Source organism: Lepidochelys kempii, chromosome 1, assembly GCF_965140285.1.
Source record: "Lepidochelys kempii isolate rLepKem1 chromosome 1, rLepKem1.hap1, whole genome shotgun sequence".
Classification (NCBI taxonomy): domain Eukaryota; kingdom Metazoa; phylum Chordata; order Testudines; family Cheloniidae; genus Lepidochelys; species Lepidochelys kempii.
The window spans coordinates 142,117,721-142,142,135 of NC_136380.1; the positions used below are offsets into that span (position 1 = coordinate 142,117,721).

Sequence of the window (24,415 nt, forward strand, 5' to 3'; positions counted from 1 at the left end):
CCAAAATAGTGTTCTGCTGCTAAAGTTGCCTTCATGCCATCTAATAATTGGCAACAAATGGATGAATCATATCCTTATTCTTTCTGAGAAGCGTAGCAGCCTTAGACTGAGCAGGTAACCATCCCATAAGACTCAATGTATACCTGATGCAAATAACTTTCTCCTTCAATGCTTGCCAAGTTTAATGATTCAGTTAGTTAAGGGTGGTTGGTTGTTCCTTTTCTGCATCTCTTGGCAGTGTCAGTGAGGAAAATAGTGCTTATCAGAAATATAAGGCAACTGAAAATTGTAGGATGAATAGATCAGATATGTACTCAGAGGTTACATATTACCAAAAATGTCCTGGACCTGCTATTTTGCAAAATATAGAGCGGTTATACGGTCCCTTTCTTCTTCGAGAGATGTCCCTCTAGGTGTTGGTATGTCTCTGCGCCTTCACTCTGAGATTTTTACAGCAGTCCTCGCACCGGTCACGCATGCACAGAGCCTGTCCCCCCACGCTCTGAGTGTACCTTAATAGTATACGTGCGTGATCGGTCTCCTCAGTTCCTTCTCTACCGTTCCCGGCCTGAGACAGAGCTCAGCAGACTTGTTAGAAACTTTCTCTCCCTTTGTTACAATTACCTTTCTAGTTAGTTTGTAACCAGTAGTTACTTAGTTACCATTTTCTATCTTTTTCTCTTTAAAAAACAGCTTTTTCTTCATTCCTGTCAGCGGCAGCCGCATCTGACACGCCTGGCTCTCCAGGCTTTAAGCGCTGCTCTACCTGCAAGGAGGCCATCCCTCTGTCAGATGGCCATGCAAAGTGCATAAAATGTTTGGGGGAGTGCCACATCCCTCAAAAATGTGCCCACTGCAGCAAACTTAAATCTAGGGCACGGAAAGATAGGGAGCTGAGACTAAAACTGCTCCTCTTTCAAAAATCATTAGGGTCAGCTTCAGACCTGGGCACCGACTCCGGCTCCACTGCATGCCACAGCCCCCCTGCCACAAAGAGAGACAAGAAAACTGTTAAAAAAGGGGGGGGGGGCTCCTTCTTTCATCCTCAACTTCACGGGAGAAGACTTCCTCAGGCAGGTCTACAGCCTCCCTCCCGGAGCTTTCCTGGCTCAGCACTTTTGATGCGCCAGGCTCCTCTGGCGCCACGTGAAACCTGCCTGTGGCTGCAACGGTACCGCAAAACTCCGACGTAGAGGCTTCAGGCTTCCAGTTGCCTGCCTCTCGTATGGCACTGTTCGGCACTGTGACGGAAGCGGTACCGATGCATGCTGACGTGCCTGACCCCCCGCAGGCTGTTATTGCTTTCCCGGCACTGGCATCGACACCTACTGAGCTGGCCGGCAGTGAAACAATGCTTTGGACACTGGTGCAGAGTAATTTTTCTTTACGGCAGATTCCTCTTGCGCAGCCCTCGCCTCACAGAGGAGCTCCAGCACTGCAATTTACACAGTCAAGGGACCTGCTGGTATCTCCTATCCTGCAGTCACTCCTACTCAATGCCTACTTCTCTCCAAATGCTCAGTTCAGTGATGAGGATGCTGGACTGCAGAGGGAATTTTCACCATATCAAATCTCCCGTCCTCAGACCCCAATCAATAGAGGTCATAGAAAAAAATACCTCGTCATACTCTCAGGATCCTGCCCCGGGGTGGGTAAATCCCTGGATGGCACCACCTATGCCCTTCCCACCACAGTGGCAATATTGGGCCCCATGGGTGTCCTCGAGACCACACTCGCTATGCCACCTCTACCAGGTGCACACCTGTCCAGCACCACCAGCTGACGAACCTGCCACTGATATAAGGCACCAAGCAGCACCATCACAACTGCAGGATCAGTCACGACCTGCCCCAAACCCAGTATACCCAGTTGTTACACCTGATGAAGCCTTACTTCCTCCTCCCCCACATCTTCGGATGATTTCTCAAAATTTCAAGACCTTTTCAAAAGAGTTGCCAGAGAATTAAGAATTAACTTGGAGGAGGTTCCTGAACAGCAGCATGAGTTAATGGACATCCTGCAGCCCTCTTCTTCTAGGATTGCCTTGCCAATCAACACAGCTGTTTTGGAACCTGCTAAGGCCATCTGGCAGACCCCTGCTGCAAGCCTGCCTACCTGTAAATGGGCAGACTGCAAGTACTTCATCCCTTCTAAGGGCTCTGAATTCCTTTTCACTCATCCAGCACCAAACTCGCTGGTAGTAGATGCAGTCAACCAAAAGACCAAACACCAATTTCCCCACTCCACCCCATCCAACAAGGACAGCAAGCGACTAGATCTGCTTGGTTATAAAGTATATGCATCTTCCACGTACAGTTTTGCATTGCTAATTATACTGCTGTTCTGGCAAAATATGACCACAAAAATTACAACAAATTCATGGACTTTATTGATGACATTCCAGAAGAAAAGAAACAACAATTCACAGCTCTAGTTTCCGAGGGACAAATCATCTCACGTACCACTCTTCAAGCAGCCCTCGATGCAGCCAACACTGCAGCAAGATCCACTGCTATAGCAGTGGTCATGCGCCAAGGTTCCTGGCTCTCCTCCTCTTCCTTTACTCAAGGGGTCCAGAATACCACTGAAGATCTTCCCTTCGACGGTGACAAACTCTTTGCCTCCACCACGAAAGACATACTTCATTCAATGTAAGACTCAAGGGCAACTCTCCAGCCTCTAGGAATTGAAACCCCTATGACTAGAAGGCAACAATATCAATATCAACCCTATCAGCATCCACGCTACCCCGCGTATACCTGGCAACTCCATAGATCACATGAACAACAACAATGCCAGAGTCCCAGATACCCGTGTTGCCATCCCAATTCCTCGGCAGCGTCTCAACCCACTCCAACTAATAAGCAGATCTGGAGCCTTGGTCGAGGGTTTAGAAAACAACGTTCCCACTTCAGTGCTTACACCACATATCCCTATTTTTGGACACCGCCTATGACCATTCTCCCATCAATGGCAGAACATCAGCACCTACAAGTGGGTTACAGAGGTCGTCACAATTGGCTATTCGATCCCTTTCCTATCCTTGCCTCCTACCTACCCACCCACCATCCCCATCCCTCTTCAGGGACCCCTCTCACGAGCAACTACTCATCCAAGAAGTACAACATCTCCTTCGATTGGGAGCAGTGGAACTTGTGCCTGAACTACACAGAGGGAAGGGGTTTTATTCCCATTATTTCTTAATAGAAAAGAAAACCGGTGGATGGCGACCTATCCTCGACCTCAGGCAGCTCAACAAATTTATCAAAAAGTAAAAGTTCACAATGGTTATCCTCACCACCATAATCCCAGCGCTGGAGCAGGGCAATTGGTTTTCAGCCCTCGACCTACAGGACACCTATTTTCATGTGACTATACATCCGGCCCATTTTATCCTCAGCTCAACACATTTTCAATACAGGGTGCTACCCTTCGGCGTATCCACCACCCCTCATGTTTTTCCAAGCTCCTAGCCATAGTCACTGCCTACCTGAGGAAACAAGGGGTCAAAATTTTTCCTTACCTCGACGATTGTCTCCTCAAAGCCTCAGTGTTTGACAAAGCTCTTCGATTCGTGCAGCTTACTGTCGATTGTTTCCTATCCCTCAGCCTACAAATAAACAAAATCCACATTATCTCCTACCCAGGACCTGGAGTTCATAGGAACACACCTCAATTTCCAGACAGGAATAACATCTCTCCCGCCTGATCACTTCAACACCATAAAATTATTGGCAATGAAACTCTGCAACAGTCCTCAGGTCACCGCTTGAGACTGTCTACAACTACTAGGTCACATGGCCTCTGCACTTTCGTGGTCCAAAATGCTCGACTATCCATGAGGTGCTTCCAAGCTTGGCTGGCCACGGTTTACAGACCGAATGTGCACGATCTAAATAAGCCTCTATCCATACCTTTCAGAATCAAAGACTCTCTCCTATGGTGGACAGTTCCCTCCAACCTCTGCTCTGGAGTCTCCTTTCTTCAGGATGTTCCATCCCTCATAATGACTACCGATGCATCCCTCACAGGGTGGGGTGTACACATGTCCCACCACACAGCCCAGGGACTATGGTCTTCAAACGAATCCTCCCTGCACATAAACGTCCTAGAACTTGGAGCCATATGCAACACCTGCCGTTACTTCCTCCCATTAATCGGAACCAACATGTACGGATAATGAGAGACAACATCGCCTGCATGTTCTGTGTAAACAGGCAGGGAGGGGCTCGCTCTCACTCACTTTTGCACAGAAGCAATGAAGCTCTGGAACTGGTGCCTTGCGAACAACATTCGGATATCGGCCGCCTATCTTCCTGGAGCTATGAATACTACAGTGGACGAATTAAGCAGACGCTTTCCCTGGGATCACGAATGGGAGATAAACGAGACAATCATCAACAACATATTCCGCATATGGGGCTACCCAACCATAGACCTTTTTGCAACAATGAAGAACACGAAATGTCCCGAATTTTGCTTCAGAGCGGGACTGGGCAAACATTCCCTGGGAGATGTGTTCATGATCCCATGGCACAAGGACTTGCTATATTCTTTTCCTCCAATACCAGTTCTCCACAGAGATATAACAAAGATACGGACAGATCGTCCCATGGTAATTCTGATTGCCTCTTTGTGGCCCAGACAACCGTGATTTCTGTTCCTCATCAGAATGTCAGTCCACCCACCAGTCTCATTGCCCCTAACTCCAAACCTCCTATCGCAGCAACATGGCCGATTTCTGCACCCATGCTTCACCTCAAAGCTTGGTTCCTACATGGTTCTCCCAAAACAAACTAGCATGCTCTGAGCAGGTTCAACGAGTGCTGAACACAATCTACTCGCATCACCTATCTCTGTAAGTGGAAGCTATTCACACACTGGTGCTCACCTAAACAGCTTCTTCCTATTTCTGCACCTCTTCCGATCATACTTGACTACCTATTAGACCTCAAGCAATCAGGCCTTTCTTTCAGCTCCATCAAAGTCCATTTAGCTGCTATTACAACTTTTCATGACAAGATCGACGATACCTCTGTTTTTACTCATCCAATCACCAAGCGTTTTCTCAAAGGACTCCAATCCCTGTACCCGGACATTAAACCTCCTACCCCTTCGTGGGACCTTCACTTAGTATTATCTTGCCTGGCTCAACAACCATTCGAGCCCCTAGCCACTTGCTCCCTCTAACACCTCTCTATGAAAGCAGCATTCCTGGTGGCAGTCACCTCGGCCAGACGGGCAGGAGAAATATCAGCTCTGATGGCAGATCCACCATATACACTATTTTTTAAGGACAAGATTACCCTCCTATTACACCCCAAATTCCTTCCAAAGGTGCATTTTTCATTCCACATCAATGAACCGATACACCTACCAACTTTCTTTCCTAAACCACATGCAAACTCTTTTGAATCCACCATGCATACGTTAGACGTACACAAGGCTTTATCCTTCTATTTGGATAGAACCAAGCCCTTTAGGAACCCTTCTGGACTTTTTGTCTCCATCACAGAGAATTCCAAAGGGACACCTATTTCTACCGAGAAACTTTCATACTGGATTTCTGAGTGTATCCGACTGTGCTATCAGATAAAGAAAGTGACGCCTCCAGCCGGCATCAGAACTCACTCCACTAGATCTGTGGCTACCTGCATGGCCTTTCTGTGCAAAGTTCCCCTGGCTGACATCTGTAAAGCGGCCACTTGATCTTCTGAACACATATTTGTTAAGCACTATGCCCTTACTCAAGGACCTCTCTTTGATACACGATTAGGCAGAGCTGTATTATCTACTGCATTCCTACCAAATCCAAAGTCCCTACCTCCTTGAGGTACACTGCTTTTCAGTCACCTAGAGTGAAGTACCCTCAGGGACCTCTCTCTCTCTCCAAGAGGTGGTTATTCACCTGTGCAGTAACTGACGTTCTTTGAGATGAGTATCCCTGTGGGTGCTCCACTACCCACCCACCTCCCCTCTATTTCGGAGTTGGGGTAGCCTCCGTTGTAGAGAAGGAACTGAGGAGACCGGTCACGCATGCGTACTATTAAGGTACACTCAGAGCGGGGGGACAGGCTCTGCACAAGCGTGACTGGTGCGAATACTGCTGTAAAAATCTCTGAGCAAAGGCGCGGGGACGCACCAACACCTAGAGTGGAGCACCCATGGGACACTCATCTTGAAGAACAACAGTTACTGCACAGGGTGAGTAACCTTCTCTTCCCAAAGAGTTGACAGCGTAACTTGGGCAAAAATGAAAAGGTGACTATTCAAGGTGGAGGGAGTGTGTGAGGACATGTTAGATGAGATGAGCAAAGAGAGAAGGCTTATTGTGTGTGTGTGGGTGGGGAGGGGAAATAGCTCTTTAGGAGGGGAGAAAGGTACTTAATGGATGAGAAGTGGGTGGCTGTTCCAGGGAAGGAGACAGCATAAAAGACGGTGCAAAGCTGAGTGTGAAAATGAGATGAAAAGAACAATAAGGAGAAAGGACTGGGAGAAAGTTATAGAACCAGAAGGGTGAGGAGGAAGTTTGAATTTGAGGAGGTAAGATGTTTCTGGATGATCATTTTTCCTTACATTAAGCTGTAACTTCCTCTTAGAAACAAATATATTAAAACCTCTTTTATTGTGAACTAAAATACAGTAGACCCCGTCCTCTGATTTGAGATAAGATTCTGGACGAAAACTTCCATACACTAAACTGGAGATGCTACATAGAATAATGCTAAGTGAACTGTATAGCAAAGGCTTATTCTGTATTAGTAGTAGGTAGCATGTTATTTTACAGTGTCTCTGGGTGACAGTGTCCCTTTAAGAGGGAGCCAGGCCAGTACACTCATCAGCACACTCCAATCTGGCTAGTTAATTGGGCTTCAAAGATGACATCTGGGCTATGGCAGAGGAGACCTAGGAGTCTGGGCTTCCTGGGAGCAGGAGATTGAGTAGGAGATGAGAACAGCTAGACACTTAATGGTTCGTGGTAAAAGGCAGAAGGCAGGAGAGTAGCAAGAGGGGTTTGCTGGCTGGTGGGCCCAAGCCAGAGAGCCGGAGCCAATGGCTAGAGAGGGCTGAAGGAGGGGAACAAGTGGGGAGCTTACCACTGACCTCTCCAAGACCAGCCAGCTGGACCCAGAGGAACAGTGAAAGGGGTTGGGAGATTGGGATGCTCCCATCAGAGGGGTTGTGGGGGTTCCTGCTGGGAAGAGCAAGATTGCAGTCCGGCTGGGGTGACTGTCAGAGCCAGAAGGACAGACGAAGACTGACAGAGAGTCCAGGCAGGGCTGAAGGTGCTTGTACATGGAACATCGAGGGATGAAATGTTGGATGATCTTGATGACTATTTGCATTGGGGGTAATAAATGGATTTTACATTGAGGTTTTGGTTATGGATTATTTTACATGATACTTTAATAATAAACCAGCCCAAAGGTGGGGTGGAATTGAGAGAGGAGGGTCTGCATAATGGTATTGGGTTTCCTGAGAGAGAAAACTGAGGCAGGGTGCTGAAGAGCCACCCCCAGCCATCAGAAGGTGGCTGATCCTGTTACATACAGACATTTAGAATAAAAAAATTAAAGTGCTTAAGTCCCATTTTTTAAAATGCTTGAGTCACTAGGGCTACGTCTGCACTACACACCACTGGTAGTGGTGTCTAGTGTCCATGTAGCTACATGCTGCAGTGTAAAGCAGGTTTTGAGTACATGGCAGTGGTGTAGCTACACATGTCAGGGAAAAGCCCTGGCAGAGGGGAAGCAGCAGGGACAGCTTCAGCAGTTCCATGCTACCAGAGCCTTTCACTGTGGCAGAGAAAGGGGTCCAGCAGCAAGGAGCTGTCAGAGCCTTTCCCTCATAGCAGGGGAATGGATTTGGCAGTGGGGGGCATCTCCCAGCTGCCTTCCCCCTGCCAGAGCCTTTCCAAGCTGCTTCCTTCCTGCCAGAGCCTTTCCCTCTAGAGGGGAGATGCTCCAGTGGTGGTCAGCTGGCAGAGCTATTCTCCCCTGCCAGAGGCATTCCCTGCTGCGGGGAAAGGCTCCATAGCAGGGAGCTGCTGATGCCTTTCTCTGCTGGGAGAGCCTTTCCTGTGATGGGGAAGGACTCCAGTAGTGGGGAGGCAGTGGGATGGTAGACTGCTTTAAAAAATAAAATCAGCATAGACAGAGAGGCACTTCTTGGGTGAGTAGAGAGTGTGTTGGGTATGTACTCACATACATACCCCCATCCTTCAGGCATCTCTTTTCCTGCCTAAGCTGGGCCACATCAGCTACACTTTATACCTATGCTAGGGGGCTATATGACATGTACACTACAGCCTGCCGAAACAAGCGTGCAGTGTAGACATACCCTAAGGGTGCAATTGCAGGTTGGGTAGGCACACCCATGCTCGCTTTCATTTAACTAGCACAGCTAAAAATAGTAGTGAAGAGGCTGCAGTATAGTCTAGCAAGGTGAGTTCTTACCCCGGGGACAAAGCAGGCTTGTACAGCCCATGCTGAAGCTGTTGCTGCCATGTTTTCACAATTGTTTTTAGATGTGATAGCTAGACCTAAAACTAGGGCATGTGTATGCCTGCCTGTGTTGCTTTCACACTTTCGATTGCACTATAGATATATCCTTAGGCTACTAAATCCCATAGAAAGTCAATGGGACTTAGGTTCCTGAGACTCTCTTGAAAATTTTACTGCTAATTACTACAATGTTAGGAACTGAGATACTAGAGGAGGTGCTCTATAGGATGTGCTGATATACTCTGAATGGCAGCATAAAAGCTAGTTCTGCAGAAAAATCTTTTTAAAAAATCCTTTAAAAAATGTCCTAAGAATTATTTTTTTATTTTTACACACTCGTTTATCAATAAAAACAGTGCTTTTCCTACTGAAACACATTTCACAGCTTTCAAGTTATGACAGAAGGCTTCAAAGGCTTGATGAATTGCTTTTTCCAGTCTGAGGTACCTTCGTTTTGAATGACTGGAATGTTTAGCCAGAGATGCAGAGCAATTCTTAAACCTTGCTCAATCCCAAGACTTTCAATGGAAATCCATCAGAGACCATTGCAAACAACCAAAACCTCTTGAAGGGAAAAAAAGGAACATTACAACAAGTCATAAATTCTCCCTTTCTGTGAGTAAAAACAAACGAGACATTCTCTGAATCCTCTCATTGAGGAGATATCTTGAGGAACCAGGTGTCCTCATACCAAAAAAAAAAAAAAAAATGAATGGATCCTGGTTCCTGTGAAGCCAGCCAGCTTGATTAGATAGGAAAGGTAACTGTTAATAAATGAAGACCCATGTTCGTGTTTTATGGTTTGGTTTCATAGTGTGACCATATGTTGCCGTTATTCGTTGTTTCTAGTTAAATCTGTATTCTTTCTTATTAAAACAAAAGTAGGTTTATTTGTAAGTACTCACAAGTTCTGTGTGGTTTACAGGAGCAGTGGTTTAAGGTAAAACTAGTAAACTGGAGCACAGTGTTCCTTTGGAGGCAGAGGATTTGGGATTTCTGTAAGTAGCCAGTGTCAGGGGGAGAGATATAATGGGAACATTTCAAAGGGATTCTGGGACTGGAGAGCACCTATTGTTCACCTGCAAGGAGATAGCAGGGCTGGCATAGCCCAAAGCAAGAGAGCTTGGGTGGCTGAAAGGTTGATGATGTTAGGGAGTTGACACCCAGCTACCACAGGCAAGACTCCCTCATGCTGAGTCAGGGGGTAACAGGTAACTCCTAGTCCTGGGTACCCCGAGAACCTTCACTGTGCCATGGGAGCATAGAACTTCATGATGTCTGCTCGGGACTTTGCTATCGCAAATTGATATTATGTGGAAGGTGCTCAGCTACTTTGATGGGCAGCAGTATAAAACTCTTATGTATATAGATGCCACACATTTAAGAGCTGTTGGAGAGAAAAATTCTAGTACACTTTGAAATGTCTAAAAGCTACATAAGGTGGCTCTTCTGTACATAATAATATGGTGATTTTTACATCCAATGTTTTGAGAGATTCTATGTCTAGAGAAATGAGTAGTTTGTGTCCATTTGGAAAGCTGAAAGTGTGAGAAGGTATTAAGATCCTGTTTCTAGCCTCGATAGTGCACAAGATAATGGGCCTCAAACCTGGACACTTGAACAGGATGTAATTTTGGATGAATAGGAAGAAACATTTGTCTAACATGTTGATTCTTTTAAAATGGCAGGTGCTTGATGTTGCTCAGGATTTTGTAGTGTTAGAAGTAATATTGGGAGGGACGTGGGAAGAATATGGGTGCAGTGGTTAAAGAGCGTAAGTGTGCATGAAAGATGTGTTTCAGAAAGCTCTGCAATTTATAATATGGGTATCTTCACTGTGTGTGCATGCATATGCACACTGTACAAGTTATACAGTACTTCTGGGTAATTGGCAATCCATCCATGTTTTCTTTTTATAATTGAAAATGTCAATACAAAGTACTTTGGCATTTCTAAATTGAAATTTTCTGGCTCTGTTCCATGAAAAATGCTAATAATTCTGACAAGAACAAACCTTGAAATATCAGAATTTTTCATGGAACATAAATTCCAATTTTTGACCAACTCTAATTGGTTAACTTCACTTTCTGTCTCTAGTTTTGATTAATTTAAATAGATTTTACCAAATACTCTCCTAATGCCGTCTTAAATGGCTCTTGACTTCTTAACCTCAGATACAGGTCAGAGAATAGGTCAAACTGTGAGGAAAAGTATGCTTGGAGTAGAATGATGTATGAAATGAATACACATCAGTGTAATAGCCAAGTTCCATTGTCCTAATATAATGCGATATTTTTGTGTGAGATCAATTTTGTTTGTTTGTCTATAACCTTTTATTTTCATTCTAATAAGCTACTGTTGGTGCCAAATGGTTATTTTGGGAGCAGTGCAATAAAGGAGAATTGCAGTAAACGTGAGTCAGTTCTTTATTGCATTACCTTGCTGCTGGAAGGAGGAGTCTGATGAAATTGCTGTTGCTATTCCTTGAGGTCCTAATCCAGTGCCCAGGGCACAGCTTGAGTTATTGGGCTAAGAGTTGGTTATTCCGTGAGGGTAAAGGGAGATGGAACTCCAAACAGTGGGAGCAGATACTACAGCATTAGTTGTGGAAGATCTCATAGTTCCTGTTTGCATGCTCTGCGGTAGAGAGCTGGTTGGTGAATCAGTATACAGGCATATCCACTCGCCACCTTCTTCTCTAGTCTGTCTCCCAAACCCCTTTTGAAGTGAAGGCCTTCTTCAGAACATAGTGCCCTGGCATACAGGTGCTGTGGAGTCCTCGCAGCTTGTTCCCCTTCTTTAGCTGACTTGCCCTGATTCGGCTAGCTAATAGTACAACTGGATTCCTCAGCAAACAATTACCTACTTTTAGTTGAGCAATGACTGGGTGAGCATGTTCTGTGTTTTGGAAATGCATATTTTAAATGAGACATGCCACTCTTATGCATCTCCTATGTTGCAAGGTATTTTTATGATTTGGTGTTTAAAACTCTGTAGAAAATATTTGTTGTAAGAATAGTTTGTGTGTACATTATTCAAAACTCTTTGATGGTCCAGTCTAGCAAACACTGACACAAAAGAGTTAATTAACTCAACTCGTATGTGTTTATAGGATCAGGCCCTAAAATTGTATTTATTTTTTATAAGTAGGCTATCAGTGATTTGATACTGATTTGCAATCATTTTGGAAATATAGCAACAGTTAAACTCTGGAAGAAATACTAGTTTCATTTTCATCTGCTAATTTTCTTGCTCCTGCTGTGCAAATTATTATAAATCAGGGTGGAAAGGTTTCCCTACATACTCTTGTTATAAAGAGACTGAAACATTAGAGTTCAATAAAATATGCCATCTATATGCTAAACCAAGGTCCCTGCTGCCCTCAAGAGATAAAAATAAGGGAAATTCAGGGGTTAGGATTTAGGATCCTGCCATATTATCACATTTGCTGTAATACTGTTTTGTTTGTTTTTCATCTGTTCCTCTTGGGTTTATTTCACCTTTTACATCAGGTGTTTGTTTTGTGGTTTGAAATTACAACTGTGAGTTTGACAAGGAAAGGTTAGTTTGATGCAAATCATTTATACAGCTTTCTACAGGTATTTCTATAGACTCCTGAAGAGAAGTTAACATGTGGATTCATTTTGATTATAAGGCATTAATTGCTATTTGAAAGGGTGACTGGTACTGTGAGCAAGTGAGGCATTTCACTTATTTGAGCAGTCTGATTAGCTTTAGTCCTTTTGAATATGAGGACAATTACACTGGTTCTTAATTAATTCTTCAGTTGCCACAGTGCTGTGACCAAAAGAATGTTGTCATCCTTCAGTGTGCTAACAGTACGCTCTCATGGGAAATCTGAGTTGTGAAACCCAGAGTTCTGGCCACCAATAAGGCCTTCCAGGCAAAGTTTTGAAGCTTTCCAAAATTACGAGCTCCAAAAATACAAAAGAAGTACAAAAAATAAATTATCACTACTTACCATCCTCAGGCAAGAGAAAATCATGACAGGGAGAGGTATAAAATACCTGCACTATAACTGCAGGCCTTGAGAAACGTCCAGTATTTTTTATTTGTTTTAGTTTTGCAGAAAAGAAATGTTGTCTGGGGTAGCAGGTCTAAGATATCGCCCCATTATGAACATGCTTATCTGTTGTAGGCTTCAACTTCTTGACTCCAAGGTGTACATTTTTAATAGTGAGAGTAATTAATGATTGGAACCATTTACCAAAGGTTGTGGTGGATTGTCCATCACTGATCATTTTAAAATCAAGATGGGATTTTTTTCTAAAAGCTATGCTCTAAGAATTATTTTTGGGAAGTTGTATGGCCTCTGTTATACAGGAAGTCAGACCAGATGATCACAATGGTCCCTTTTTGCCATGGACTGTATCAATAAATAGACTCACTCTTGGAATTGCTAAATTTTATATAAATTGACTTTTGGGGAAATTTTTATGATAACTACAAAACAGCCTTCAGCATTAATGTGAGTTGCCCATGATTGTTAAAATGACTTGATTTTCATGTGTTCTGAGCACCTCCACTAAAGTCAGTAGGTACTCAGCACCTTTGAAAACAGGTGAGAAGACTATATTCCATGCAAATGCTGATGCATCTGAACATTAAGGCACTGGTGCAATGGGTTTAATGATAGGGAATGGGGAGAGAATGCACACTTGAATTGGTTTTTTCTCCTGTTGCGGCAAAAGTGTTTGAGTTTGTGTTTTCTGTTCTGATGTTGTGCCAGTTTTGTCCCACTACAAAGATTGGGTCCTGTATTGTATTGCTAATTGAAGTTTTGTTGGTGATGATGAAATTAAATTTTGTCCACCAAATTTTGTGTTTGATAAGCAAACTATAATTGTGCGGGCCAAGAGATTTATTCATTATAGGCCACGGTAGTTGTGAGGTAATTACATGTATTTTCTCTGCCAAGGCTGAAACTTTTAAATGCTTCATTCCAAATTTATTCCCTCTCCCCAATTTTATTTTAACTCTTTCTGATAGAAACCCTTGAACCTGAACTTGAATTTACCGGCATGGAATCCACTGACTTCAGTAGAATTCCACACAAATGCAGCGTCCATTCATGCGGGAACAAGACTTAACTTTGGTGATCTTTGACTTTAAAAAACAAAACAAAAACCTGCACAAATATCATTGTATAGTAAAAATATAAAATATTTTGGGGGACCAATACAATTAATTTCATAGTAGTAGAAAACTTCAAATACTTCAAAGTTCCCATTTTGAATTTTTTATATGACTGTAAAATGAGGATGATTGATCCTAACTTCCTAGACAATCTGAATTTGTTTTTCAAAGAATGAACGATAATTGATAATTGAACTCAGTAACATTGTAAGTGGTCTGTAGTAGTCTTTTATCTGTGTTTGCCTTATACCAGATAACCTTATTGGAAGGAAGACTCAAGAATGTAATTTAGTTGTATAAGTTAGGAATGCTGGTTCTTTTAAATGTTTTTTATTGGGAAGAAAACTGTTCAAATAATCATGGTATATTTACTGTAGTTTTCCTTTCATTTTTCTTCTAGTGTAAAACTCTCTCTGGCGTCTGTGACCACATTATCTCTCTCTCATCTGATCCTCTGGTTTCGCAGTCTGCTCACCTTGAAGTGATTCAGCTAACAAACATAAAACCAAGTGAAGGGCTGGTAAGAAGTACGCAGTTAATCAAAACCGTTGTCCAAGATGAGAGAGTTAATTCTATAACTAAAATCTGTATTGGGGGGTAGAGACAAAGCCACTTCTTTTTTTAAAAATGTTTCTTTAGTTTGATTTTCACACAGCTGGGCTAATGTTATGGGTCTTTCACATGAATAACTGTTTATCAAAATGTAGTGAATAGAAAGAAATGGAAAATAATTCTCACCAGTTTACATCAAATTCTGAAATATTTTAGACTATTCTATGATCTTGAAATCGTGGGGTGAGGGGATTTAAATTAATAAATAAACGGTGGCCATGAAGTTTGGGTGAGATTATGCACAAAACTGTCAAATTCTGGAATTTGCATCATAACATCTCTCGCTGAGAAATAAAACACTTTTATAATTTATTCAAGGACTCTATAGCAATTCCCAGGAGAAAAGTAGATTCTTTAATTGTATTGCAAGAAATCTACATGATTAATCAGATGGCTGTAAAAGACCAATGTAGCAATCCCTTGAGCGTCGCTAACGAGTTGACCACTGCTGCTTGGATTACGCATGCAGATAGCAACCGTTGCATAAAAGAAACAACACTGATTACAACTGGAGAAATGACGTTTGACATCATGAATAACAGTGCTACCTACCTACCTTGGGGACACCAGATAATGTTCGGAATTCAATTAATCATTTTCTTGAAAAATTGCTTTTACACCCTTTTTTGCTGCCTACACACACCCATGGTCCATTTACTTGTGTAATATCTGTACTGCTGTGCTCCCATTCCATGGGTTATTTTTTGGGTTAGTGGTTTTTATTTTTTATTTAATTTTAATCTTATGCCCAGGTACCTAGAAATAATGATTTACTTGGTATGTCTCTCTTCAGACAAATAGCAATTAAAATTAAAGGAATTTTATTTTTAATGGGTAAATATTACCCCATCCTTTCGTTTATTTCATTGGCTTTCTTTTTATGTCAGAATCCATTTAAAATTGCCCTTCAGGTTTTCAGCTCTCCATGGACTCCACCCTACCAATCTGGCATCTTAGTCTCTTACTCTGCTGCCTGCTCACCCCTTTCTTTATCCCATTTTCACTGGGAAGGGACATCCTCACTGTTTCTGTCCCATCTTTCTGGAGCTCTCTCCGTGTTTGATGCAAGGCCTGTTCCATGGCTGCACTGGTTTTCTAGCACTCTTTCCTCAGATCCCTCCTTATGACCCTCTTTTCTCATAATTCTGACAAGAAGTGAATCAACCAATACAGTTTTCTTTAAAAGCAAAATTATTTTTGTGGTTCTATTTCCAGCTCTGCCATTACCATGGGCAAGTCACTTCCCCTCCTTGCACCTCTGTGTGTCCCCCAGCTTTCAGTCTATCACATCTGTGTAGACTGTAAGCACTTCATAGCAAGGACTGTCTCTTAATATGCATTTGTACACCCAGCACAATGGGGCCATGATCTCAGATGGGACCTTTAGGCACTATGGTAATACCAGTAGTTGTAATTGTGTGTATTTTTAATGGTGGGGGAAAGAGTTAACCGTGCTTTGTACGAGCTTTAGCTGTGCATTATTTTGTTACTGTGTCTTCTTTCTTCCCCTTCCTCCCTTTGTCCCCATGCCACTGTTTTGTTGCCAGTTCTTCTTTGAGTGATTGTTCATGTCCATTCCAAGCAGGTGTGCGTGTGCCGCATGCACACCAGGCAGAAGATTTTTCCCCTAACAATGTCTGTAGGGTCAGCCTGGGTGCCCCCTGGGGTGGCGCCTTCATGGTGCCCAATATCGGTGCCCAATAGCCCCCCACCCCCTCAGTTCCTTCTTACCGTCTGTGACAGCTGGCTGGAACTTTGCTTGCTCTTGCAGCAAGCGCCTTAGCAGTGTCTTTGTTCTTAGTGTAAATAGTTTTTCTCTATAGTTGAAATTATCACATAGTTAGTAGTGTTTGGTAGATAGTTAGTTTCCCCTCCGGGGGTATGCCTGTGTCTCCGGGGTTTAAATTCTGTGAGTCCTGTGGCAAGTTTATGCCCAAGAGTGATCCTCACTTGTCCTGCCTGCGGTGCCTTGGTGAGACTCACCAAAGGACACGTGCTGCGTTTGCAAGGGTTTCCACCTAAGAACCCTTAAGGACAGAGAGCAGAGACTGAAACTCCTGCTCATGGAGGTGGCTCTGAGACTGCAATCCGACTCAGGACCCAACGACCCGGCACCGAGCACGTCCTCTTTGGCCGCAGCGCTCCGGCACCAACGGCACATGAAACGGGCCAGACTAAGGACCCTAAAGCCCACAGGCACCACCACTATTCGGGACATAGGGCATCGGCTTCAGTTCAGCACCGTTCTCCATCTCTGGTGCAGGTAAAGAAGAAGAGGCCGGCGAGGGACCGATCACCCCCCCCGAAGCCTAAGGGGCCAGTGCACCGTTCGCGAGTGGCTCGGCACAGACTGCGTCCACCTTGCTTCCACCCAGGGTCTCGTCGAGTCCTGCCCCAGCCAGGGTCCAGTCAAGTCCGAACCCTCCTCGGTCCCCGGACCATCTGGTGGACATGCTGCCTCGAACGCCTCTGGTGTCGATGGTGGTTGTAAGGGACCTGATGCGCCTCCCGGTGCTGTCCTCCCCCCAAAGGAGGGACAAGTCTCTGGCAACCACACGGCACCTGTTTCACTCCAGGGGCAAGCCAACCATGATGGCTCGTCGGTCCCCATCTTCGGCACTGCCCGCACAGACGCAGGAAGCGCGCCGTTCACCGGAGTTGAGTCGTCGTTTGTTGCTGACCCAGGGGACTGCTCCTCCGTGGTCTTCTTATTTGGAGACTTCGGAGTCAGAGGTAGACTCGGCTCAATCAAGCAAATCGTGCAGCAAAAGATGCCAGTCCCGGCGCAGTCACCAACCATACCCGGCACCGTGGCAACAACAGTGGCAACCACCTGCTAAATGGCCCTTCCGGGCACCCTGGGTGTACCATCAGAGCCAGGGTCCGCACTCCAAAACGGGGTCGGTGTCCTCGGCGTCGTTTGTGCCACAGTCAGTGCTGGCACCGCCGATGGCAGCGCCGCCCTCGACCGCAGTGGCCCCGCTGACTCACATGGTTTCGGCACCGATGCCTCAGCCAGCCCCAGCACTGGCTCCCCAACTGACGGCACTGGTGGAAGCCTCAGCTCCGTCCCTACCGACCTCAATGGTCTTGGCCTCACCGGTTTTACCTGCCCCGGCACCAGCTGTGATGCAGGGTTCTTCATCGGTGCCGGTTCCACAGACCAAGTACCACATGCCGAGGGACCCTCGGGGGGGTTGAAGGCAGTGAACTGGGTCCACCTACGGTTCTCTCTTCCTCGTCTTCACCCGATGAAGTGGTCGCGGGGACTTTGACGGCCCCAGCTTTGGAGGACAACCGGCTTCTTCAAGAGCTTTTGAAGCATACCGCCCAAAGCCTGGAGATTCAGGCAGAGGAGGTAGAAGAGGACTTAGACCCTGTCATAGACATCCTGGCTCCTTCCGGCTCATCCAGGGTTGCATTGCCATTTATCAAGGCAATAACTGAAAGGTCTAAGAACTTGTGGCAAACCCCTGCTTCTCTGGCACCTACGGCCAAGAAATCTGAGTGCCGCTACTTCGTTCCCTCTAAAGGGTATGAACACCTTTATACCCACGCTCCTCTGGACTCTTTGGTGGTCAAGGCGGCCAATCAGAGAGAACGTCAGGGGTTTCAAGGCTCCATGCCTAAAAACGGGGATGCCAAGAAACTGGACCTGTTTGGCCGGAAGGTCTACTCCACAGCAGGTCTACAGCTTTGTATAGCCAAACCAACAGGCCATAGTAAGCCGCTACAGACATAACACCTGCTCGTCCATGGCAAAATTTACAGAGCTTCTGCCCCAGGAAGCTTGGGAGGAGTTCTCTGTGCTCGTGGAGGAGGAGAAGTTAGTCTCCTGAGCATCTTTACAAGTGGCCCTGGATGCGGTGGATGCGGCCTCTCGCACTTTGGCCACAGAGAGGGTTATGAGGAGGGGCGCCTGGCTACAGGTCTCTGGTCTTCCCCTCGAGGTCCAACAGACCATTCAAGACCTTCCCTTCGAAGGTGTAGCTCTCTTCTCCAAGAAGACAGATAAGAGACTTCACAGCTTGAAGGACTTGAGGGGTACCCTTCGTTCGCTGGGGCTTCACACACCTGCTACCCAGTGCAGACAATTTAGGCCTCAACCTGCTCCTCGTCCTTATCAACCCCAGAACCGCCAAGACGCTCTGCGTAGGTGGAACAGGAGCACTTGGAGGAGGCAACGTCCTCCCTCTGGGCAAAACTCGGGCCAGCCTAGGGCCCCACAGGGCTCTAAACCACCCTTTTGAGGGTACGGTTGAGGACGGCTTGCCAGTTTGACCTTTGGATCCTTCCCATCTTACTTTCTCATCCCGTCTATCCCCTTTCTACCATGCCTGGTCTCAAATTACTTTGGACCGTTGGGTGCTCCGCACGGTAGAGAGGGGATATTCTATCCAATTCTGTACCTTCCCGCCCCCCCGAACCCGCTTCCCTGTCCCTCTTCAGGGACCCCTCTCACGAGCAACTTCTGTGTCAAGAGGTGCAGTCCCTCCTTTCAGTACGGGCAGTGGAGGAGGTTCCTCAGGAACTAAGGAGCAAGGGTTTTTACTCCCAGTACTTCCTAATACTGAAGGCCAAGGGGGGCCTCAGACCCATACTGGATCTGCGACAACTCAACAAGTACGTAAAGAAACTCAAGTTTCGCATGGTCTCGCTAACCTCCATTATCCCCTCACTGGATCCAGGAGACTGGTACGCTGCCCTCGACTTGAAGGACGCGTATTTTCATATCACAATAGTCCCACATCACAGACGCTACCTCAGATTCGTGGTGAACACAGGCCACTACCAGTTTGTGTCCTCCCATTTGGACTGTCGACTGCCCCTGGAGTATTCACAAAATGCCTGGCAGTCATTGCGGCATTCCTGCGCAAGCACCAGATGCAGGTTTTTCCATACCTCGACAACTGGCTGATCCAGGGTTGCTCGAGGGCCCAGGTGGAGGCTCAGGTCAAGTTTATAAGAAGGACCTTCCTCGACTTAGGTCTCCTCCTGAACGAGGAGAAATCCACTCTGTTCCCGGTACAGAGAATAGAGTTCATAGGCGCGGTCCTGGACTCTACTCAAGCCAGAGGCCAGGTTTCACTCATTTCGGGACATCATACAAGGCCTCAGGCAGTTCCCCACGACGTCAGCAAGAAACTGTTTAAAGCTGCTGGGACACATGGCCTCATGCACTTATGTGGTGCAGCATGCCAGGCTCAGGCTGCACCCTCTCCAGTCTTGGCTGGTGTCAGTGTACCGACCAGCCCGAGATGTGTTGGACAGGGTCGTAACCCTGCCCCACCTGGTACTGGACTCCCTCCTATGGTGGCTCAACTCTCGAATGGTTTGCGCAGGGGTGCCTTTTGCCAGCCCTCAGCCCTCGCTTACCTTGGTGTCAGACGTCTCGGATCTGGGCTGGGGGGCTCACCTAGGAGACCTCAAAACCCAAGGCTTCTGGTCTCTGGTGGACCTCGCTCTTCACATCAATGTCAAAGAGCTGAGGGCAGTGCATCTGGCCTGCTACGCTTTCAAAATGCACATAACGAGCAGATGTGTTTCGATCCTCACGGACAACACCTTGGTGATGTTTTATATCAACAAACAGGGAGGTGCACGCTCCTCTCCCCTGTGCCGAGAAGCCCTTGCACTGTGGGATTTCTGCATAGAGCGCTTGATCCACCTGCAGGCCTCATACCTCCCAGGGGTGCGACAGCCTCAGCCAGACCTTCAATGGCCACAAGTGGTCCCTTCGGCCAGACATGGTGAGCTCAGTCTTCCAGTTCTGGGCCTCTCCCCATATAGACCTGTTTGCCACTCCAGACAAGAAATGTCAGACATTCTGTTCTTTTGGGAACCACGGTGCGGGGTCCATGGGGGACAATTTCCTCCTCTCCTGGGAGGGCTGCCTGCTGTACACTTTCCCACCCATCCCCCTAGTCCACAGGGTGCTTCTCAAGATCTGCAGGGACCGGGCTCAAGTCATACTAATAGCACCGGTGTGGCTGCATCAGCACTGGTTCACCTTGCTCCTGAAAATGTCCATAGCGGCCCCTCTCACCTTACCACTGGTTCCCGACCTGATCACACAGGACCAGGGCTGACTCCAGCACCCAAATCTGGAGTCGCTCCACCTTACGGCCTGGATGCTCCATGGCTATGTGCCACAGAGTTCTCTTGTTCGGACCAGGTCAGACAAGTCCTCCTGGGTAGTAGAAAGCCCTCCACCAGGGCTACTTACCTGGCCAAATGGAAAGGTTCTCCATCTGGGCAGAGCAACGTAGTCAGCCACCGCTCCTCACCCCCATACCATTTATACTGGACTACCTCCTTCACCTAAAGCACCAGAACTTGTCCCGGTCATCAATAAGGGTCCACTTGGTCGCTATCTCCGCCTTCCACCCGGGTTCAGACGGTCTCTCGGTCTTTGCAAACCCTGTGGTCAGTCGTTTTCTCAAGGGTTTGGACAGGCTCTTCTCACACATGTGTCAGCCTGTCCCTGCCTGGGACCTCTCTTTAGTCCTCTCCAGGCTTACAGGCCTGCCATTTGAACCTCTGGCCACCTGCTCCCTACTATATCTCTCATTCAAGGTTGCATTCCTCGTGGCAATTACCTCAGCCTGACGGGTCTCGGAGCTCAGGGCCCTCACGTCTAAGCCCCCTTACACAGTTTTTCATAAGGATAAGGTTCAGCTTAGGCCTCATCCGGCTTTTCTCCCAAAGGTTGTCTCCCATTTTTACGTGACCCAGGACATCTTTTTTTTTTATCCCAAGTGTTTTATCCTAAGCCACACTTCTCCGACAGGGAGCGCAGGCTGCACTCACTGGACGTGCGTAGGGCCTTAGCCTTCTACATAGAGAGAACTAAGTTGTTCTGGAAGTCTGTCCAACTCTTCGTAGCCGTGGCAGACAGAATGAAGGGCCTTCTGGTGTCATCTCAATGTATATCATCATGGATAATGTCCTGCATTAGGTCCTGCTATAGCCTGGCAAAGGAGCCCGCTATTACAATTACACAACAGTCCAGGGACGATGCGGCTTTCAGGAGAGCCGTGCTATTTTCTGTGGATAACTCCGACCCCACCTCCTGAGCTCTAGCTTGTGAATCACCTGCTTGGCATGGACATGAACAATCACTCAAAGAAGAAAAAATGGTTACTCACTTTCTCATAACTGTTGTTCTTCGAGATGTGTTGTTCATGTCCGTTCCGATACCCACCCTCCTACCTCTCTGTCGGAATGGTCAGCAAGAAGGAACTGAGGGGGTGGGGGGTCAGCGGGGCCTGATATTGGGCGCCATGAAGGCACCACCCCAGGGGGCACCCAGGCTGATCCTACGGACATTGCTAGGGGAAAAATCTTCCGGCTGGCATGCACGTGCACACCTGCTTAGAATGGACGTCATCTAGTTTGTAAGCTCTTTGGAGCAGGGACCAGATGTTTGTTTATTTGTAGTATGAGGTGCCTATCAAACTTCTGGGTTGTATAAAATGGTAATCCTCATAACTGGTTATCTTTGTTAAACCATTTTCTGATGTTTTGTATGAAGGGTGCATCATTTTGTGGAATTTTTAAGATTTATCCAACATGTTCTGATTTATTGTCATTAGCCTGACCTGGTTCCCAAGTTGTCAGTTCTACAAGTTATGAAAGGTTTTGTAGTTGATAGTGGATGGCACCTTGAGGGCCTTTCACCACTTAAGTGCATAAGGAACTTGTGATGACTTCTTGACCTAACAATACCTTTTTTCCAGGATTCATATCATAATGGAATTGGGAAGATAGAGTTATGACTGACCTACTTTCAGTGGTTTGGACACATACTGGAGTTTTCTACTGGCAAAGTTGTTAACAATATTAATGTTGTTAACATAAGAGAAATGGAAGGGCTGTCTGCAAACAGGGCAGTAAATAGGCAAGAGTGGCTCATACCTTTGAAGATGGTACTGTCTGCCAACCAGGATAAGTGAAACATCTAAAATAGCTGGAGAGGAGAGTCTCTCTAAGAAGTTAAAGTAGGATGGGAAGAGGAGGGAGGGAAATAAAAATAGAAAGCAGAGTGAAACTTATCTGAATTTCTGTTGTAAATTGTTCTTGGGATCTGGGGAGTGGGAAAGGTGTGTATGGATGGATGAGTGGTTACTGTGCATGGTGTTGGAAGAGACAAACTTTAATTGAAATTAAAAAAAATTAATCTTTACATCTGGTATATGAGTACTAAAATATCACTTTTAATTAAATACCTCTGAAATTGTACATGAAAAATATTACTGAAATTTAAATATCACTCATACATAAATGTGAAGTATCAAATTACCGTACATGTGCTCTTTTCACAATTAAATATTTCCTGAGTTTTACAGTAATGTATATTGTAGTTAACATGTGGAAAGACAGACAAAATAAGCATAGCAAGTAGGAAAATATTGTGACTATTGTCATGATGTATGGGGAATTCTTTTTGGATGGAGCTTGAGTAGAGTGCTATGTTGTTGTTGTTGGGTTTTTTTCCGCTCCCCAGTCTGGTGCCTGATTTTGGCTCTGTGGTTGTTTGCATATATGTAGTACCTCATGAGTATTGCAGGAAGAAGGGATACAGCCTGCAGCATCGAGAAAAGTGAAGATGAAAAGGAAATTGTAAAATGCAGATCTCTCCTAAAAAGCCTTAATATCAGTTAAATATTGGTCAGCTTTGCAGAAATTTGTAGAGATACCCCATTTGAGAAAATACTTGAAAGTTGATTCTTCTGTATCATTGGACAGAATGTAACTTGGTGTTTCTTTCTGCTGTTTATGTTTCAGAGAAAAGAAATTGACTAGTTTAACTGGTAATCCTTTACCCTAAGGAAATGGAATCTGAAATATTTCAACTGATTTATATGTAAGCGGGGGAATAGGCTAGCGAAAGGATCTGAGTCCTCGCTCCCACTTCCTTTAGCCAGAGGCCTCCCTGCCCTTGAGGACTCCCCTTCCACTCTCCTGTCTGGCAAAGTCCTCGTAACCCCAACAAGGCTGGGCCCAGGATTCCTGGGGGGCTTGACCCCCAACTCTGCTGTGGTCACCTAGGACAGGCTAGGGTGTCCCCACTCTGGGGTGCTCTCTCTGCACTGGGCACTTCTCTGACCCACTGACCATTACATACAATTTAAAGCAAATGCAAGTTATTTAATTAACAATTAATTTTAAAAAGAATAACGAAAAATGGGAAAGGTTAAAGGAAACATATCAACCCGCTTTGTGGCAGGGAACATCACAAACAGTGTCTCTGGAATGTCAGGGCAGTTCACAATCTGTTCCTTGTAAGTCCCAGGCCTCCTTCTCAGGCCCTGGCTGTGCTGCAGGGATGCTGCCGGTTGGACGCTTGCTCTGGTGGTGGCCACGCACTCTCAGGCTCTAAGTGGTAGGACCCTTTTTCCCAGGGTCGCCCCCGCCCTGCCGGGGTTACGATCCAAGTCTTGGCTGAGGCGTCTCCCTGTGCTGGGCTCGCTGCCCAGGGTCCCCCTCGGTCTCCCCAGCTGCTCACCGCACCCAGCTCCAGACTGCTCCAGCTCCAGCTCCACTCTGTCTCTGCGCTGCTGCTGCCAAGAAGGCCAATGGCATTTTGGGATGTATAAGTAGGGGCATAGCGAGCAGATCGAGGGACGTGATCGTTCCCCTCTATTCGACATTGCTGAGGCCTCATCTGGAGTACTGTGTCCAGTTTTGGGCCCCACACTTCAAGAAGGATGTGGATAAATTGGAGAGAGTCCAGCGAAGGGCAACAAAAATGATTAGGGGACTGGAACACATGAGTTATGAGGAGAGGCTGAGGGAGCTGGGATTGTTTAGCCTGCGGAAGAGAAGAATGAGGGGGGATTTGATAGCTGCTTTCAACTACCTGAAAGGGGGTTCCAAAGAGGATGGCTCTAGACTGTTCTCAATGGTAGCAGATGACAGAACGAGGAGTAATGGTCTCAAGTTGCAGTGGGGGAGGTTTAGATTGGATATTAGGAAAAACTTTTTCACTAAGAGGGTGGTGAAACACTGGAATGCGTTACCTAGGGAGGTGGTAGAATCTCCTTCCTTAGAGGTTTTTAAGATCAGGCTTGACAAAGCCCTGGCTGGGATGATTTAACTGGGAATTGGTCCTGCTTTGAGCAGGGGGTTGGACTAGATGA

The 24,415-nt window shown here is 46.1% G+C and overlaps 1 protein-coding gene across 12 annotated transcripts in view; it reads left to right on the forward strand.

Moving 5' to 3' along the window:
* Window positions 1-24,415, forward strand: part of CNKSR2 (connector enhancer of kinase suppressor of Ras 2) — a 369,272-nt gene that overhangs the window by 149,933 nt on the left and 194,924 nt on the right. For 11 of the 12 annotated variants that reach the window (XR_012160437.1, XR_012160435.1, XR_012160434.1 and 8 more), the window contains one exon: window positions 14,062-14,181. Coding sequence is in view for 9 of the 12 variants with exons in the window: in XM_073357190.2 (XP_073213291.1) it covers window positions 14,062-14,181 (120 nt within the window). In the remaining 3 variants the exon portion in view is untranslated. Of the gene's footprint in view, window positions 1-13,530; window positions 13,621-14,061; window positions 14,182-24,415 lie in introns of those variants that run through there. The other variant, XM_073357278.2, reaches the window with a different exon arrangement.